Source organism: Oryzias melastigma, linkage group LG6 (genome assembly GCF_002922805.2).
Source record: "Oryzias melastigma strain HK-1 linkage group LG6, ASM292280v2, whole genome shotgun sequence".
Lineage (NCBI taxonomy): Eukaryota > Metazoa > Chordata > Actinopteri > Beloniformes > Adrianichthyidae > Oryzias > Oryzias melastigma.
In genome coordinates, this window is record NC_050517.1 from 14,860,355 (window position 1) to 14,864,351 (window position 3,997).

At 39.2% G+C, this 3,997-nt stretch overlaps 1 protein-coding gene across 1 annotated transcript in view; it reads right to left on the reverse strand.

Moving 5' to 3' along the window:
- The window catches only part of LOC112151751 (methionine aminopeptidase 2), an 8,216-nt gene extending 6,888 nt beyond the window's left edge, over positions 1-1,328 (reverse strand). The window contains exons 1-3 of the mRNA XM_024280804.2: positions 1,106-1,328; positions 427-543; positions 208-270 (exon numbers count right to left, since the gene is read on the reverse strand). Of these exons, the coding sequence (XP_024136572.1) occupies positions 208-270; positions 427-543; positions 1,106-1,244 (319 nt within the window). The 5' untranslated portion in view covers positions 1,245-1,328. The remainder of the gene's footprint in view (positions 1-207; positions 271-426; positions 544-1,105) is intronic.
- Between the last annotated feature and the right edge of the window lie 2,669 nt (positions 1,329-3,997).

Sequence of the window (3,997 nt, forward strand, 5' to 3'; positions counted from 1 at the left end):
TAAGACATAAGGGGTGCAGACAAAAAAAGGCACAATTTTTATCTTATTTTTCAGTTGATTTCAATAAATGAATGTGGCTTGGCTGCAGATTTGTGCACTTCTGCATTATGTTCCTCTAAAGACTGAAGCTCCTGAAGTGTAACCCATCATCCAGATCAATTCAGAAAAGCGCATGCTGCAAAAAGAAGAAGAAAAACCCCAGCTTACATCCTTTCTTCTTCTTTTTCTTCCTTTTCTTTTTGCCAGCTGCGTTCTCTCCTTCATCTCCATCTGTTTAAAATCTCCATTAGTTTGTAAAGACATATTGACAGGGAGGCATAATTCCCCTGGCCTTAAGTGAAAATCAAACTTCTGATTGCAGATGCTGAATCTTTACAATGCACGCTGACGATGACTATAGGATGAAGGTGTGATGAGGGGGGGTACCTTCCTCCGCCTCCTCGGCCTGTTCTCTTTCCTCTAGAGTTTGCTGCTCCAGCTGTTTCATCACATCACCAACACCTCCGGCTTCCCCGAAGTCCTCCTCGCCGTCGTTTGCCCCTGCTGCAAAGTCATGGACACATCATGCATGTGCACACACAGGTGTTTGTGGCACACGCGCACACACACACTGGTTATTTATGGTTAAGACTCATTTTGAGAAAGTGCATTCTCCAGGTTCTAAACTTGGCAGGGCCCGTGAATAATTTCTTTTCTATACCTTGAGAGTCGATGTCCTCAAGGGCACAAGTGCTTTGCAGCATTATGACACATAGCCATTCAGAAAAAGTGCTTTATGGACCACTGCTGACTTTGTGTGAAAGGAAGAGAAAGAAATTGTAGTTCTGCAATGTGTTTATTTGCGCATCGAATGAGTAAAAGTGAGGGTTTCCTTCAAGATTTTAATGTTAAAGCTGCTTTAAAATTATTTTAATGTTTAAATTATAAATATTTGCTGCACATTTTTGACAGAAACATGATAAAATTGTTCAGAGTTGTGACAGCTGCTCGTGAGTTTCTTCTTGTGCGCATATTTGACGCGCTACACTGAGTGTGTAACAAAAAAATGCGCCTTTAGTTTTCTTTAATGATTCCATTCAATAAATAATAAAAAAAAGTCTCTCACCTGCAGAGGTGTTCTTGCTCCTCTTCTTCCTCCTTCTCCTCCTCTTCCCCGGGTCCGCGTCCTCCCTCTCCTCGTTCAAGTCGTCTCCATTGAGAAGTTGGAGCTGCCCTCCTCCGCGCGGCGGCTGCACCTCCGCCATGCTCGCAGGCTGAGGCACCAAGTGACGCAGAAGCTGCTGGGAGCCTCCAGTGGTCAAAGAGGAAGAGTGCCGCTGGAGGAGGCAGCGGAGCCAATAATCAGCTGTCAGATAAATAGTCTCTCCTGCAACGGCTGCGCTTGAGCGGAGGATCCCTTTCAGCGGCACCATTGATGGAAGGAAGGAAAACTGATTTTCATTTTTTAAGGTTTTTTAAATTAGAAAAACCGTTTTGAAGGGTTCACCAAACACTATCGGAGCCTGTAGGACTCGTGATCTCGTCTGTTTGGTGTCTCAGGTTACCTGGCGCACCTGACTGCGGCAGGAAAAGCGCAAATATGTTACAGCAATGTCAAAGTCTTCACGTGTCTGCAGCTCTGTAATCTGCTGCTGTGCATTCATGCAGGTGACATTGGATCATTTAAAGATCAGATTTTTGTATAAACTAAAATTATTTCTCATTTTTCTTCGAAGCACTGCAGGCTTCTCCATGGACACACTTGTCTTTCTTCAATTAAAATATATTTTTTTAATTATTATTATTCAACCTGCACCCACTACTAAAAGGCTTTGCCTCATGTACCATGAATCACACTTCACCTTTGTCAAAGAAGTCCTGAATAAAACCATCCATTTTCTTATCCCTTTCAAGGTCATGGTGTTGCTGGAGCCTATTCACACTGGAAAAAAAATGAAATATTGGACCAATTAACAAAGGTTCTGTCATTTGCCACACTTAAAGTTATCAGTTTTTGTCAAATTAAAATGTTAAGTTGATGGTTTACTCAGCTTAACACTTTAATTTGATAACTAATATTTTTAAATGTAACAAATGACAGAGCGATAGTTAATTGACCAAATGTTTCCCTTTTTGGAGTGAGTTGTAGGGATGCAAACTCTCCCAAACACATGCACATACATGCACACCTAGGAACACTTTTAAAGTAACCAATGTGTTTATTTAGTAGTTCATTTGAAAAAAAAATAAAACTCTGAGGTGCAGAAAATGAAAGTACAAAAATGTCTTTTTGAGATTTGAGAGCCTCATTCAAATTTTTAAAGCACTTTTTACATTAAAGTTTCTTAAGTGCATGCCTTTGTTTTCTGGGTTTGGACTAAAAACTGAACTTTTTTGACAGAAAGAACAGGCGATATTGGAACAACGCCTTTATTTATGCATTTTCAGATTTTTTTTCTCACTGTCAACATTTCATCCATCACTATTCCAATCCATCCACGATTTAAGATGATTTCGCAGTCACTAGCGTGTCTCCTTTTTGTGTCACAGCAGATGTTTCATTGTTTTCTTCTTGGGTTTGTCTCCTTCCTGACCTCTAAACCTCAAAGATCTTTCACAGCAAACTACTGACCTGTTTAAGCACATTCTGATGCAGGCAGCTTCTTATTTTAATTCTTAAAAAAGAGATGCATTTCTCACAAGATGGCTAAAATACTGAAAATGTTCCTGCTTGATTACACATTAAATGAATTAAAAATAAATGTAAAAACAAAAACAAGACACTCTTGTGTCACATTTGATTCATTAGGTATAATAATTATTAACTAAAATTATTAAAGTTTGATTGATTGCTTGAAAATGAGTGGGAAGAAGCACATTTATATAATTCCACACCTACTTAGTTATTTCATTTTACAGTTTTACTAAGTATTTTTCTGTTCTGATCAGATCAAATGCAAAATTCACCAAAGAACTTTCTTACTTGACAAACTGGGGAGAGCAACAAGTCCATTAGGGTTGGAGTCAAACTTCCCTTTGGTGCTGAGACAGCCAAATCAACGGCTCATCATTCTGGGATTTTCCACTGTACCACTCGCCGCACAATGTTTTTTCAAGCAGAGCAATGTTGGCATGCGCTCACAAGTGAATGGGCAGAGACCCAAAGGTCTGAAGAGTCAGGGAGGCCCTGGTCTCAGGCCAGAAAATACCAGCGGAAAAGCAGATGTAAAAGATACGAGCAGTGAGGGCAGAGATGTAAATCAAGGCAAAGCGATGCAAAATGACAACAGAGGGACACGAAAACACTGCAAACAATGCATAAGAAGGAATGTTTCACACATTGGAATAAATCGTTCCCATGAAACACAAAGATTTGGGGTTTGATTTGAAATCAGTTTAAAAAAACAAACACATTTGTGAGTTTTAAGGACCCATTTTGACAAAAATTGTGTTTTTCAACATGTTTTTGTTTTGACAGAAGACATATATAAAGAAATTTAAGCTTAAAATTCAATTTCTTGGTATTTTTTTTTATTGAAATCACAGTAAATCAGGAGCAGACAATAAAATGTGATTTGGAAAAGCTTGAAATGGCGAGTCTTAAGCTCCCTGCTCTGCTACATTCTGATGCATCCACTTGCATCCTTGTCTTAACATCCGACCTTAAAACAGTACGGCTGGATCGATCCAATATTGGTCGCCATTTCTGTTGCACCCATAATGTTAGGTTGGGGTTATGAGGGGCTGTAAGAAGAGCGTGTTTAAAGAGGGATGATGGGAAGTGGGGAAGTTACTCTGTGCCTACAGCTTAGAGGTGAAATTCTAATGAAGTCCCGCCCAGAAAATGACACAAGTTTTTAAAATTATACTGAAAAAACAGCATAATTATAGTTAAAACTCCACTGGGAACATTGGGATTTAAACCAAAATTGTATCATTCTTTGAGGCCAAGCTTGTTTTTTACTAAAACTTTGAGTTTGCTGAGTAATATTGAGATCTCACTGATGCTCTGATAACA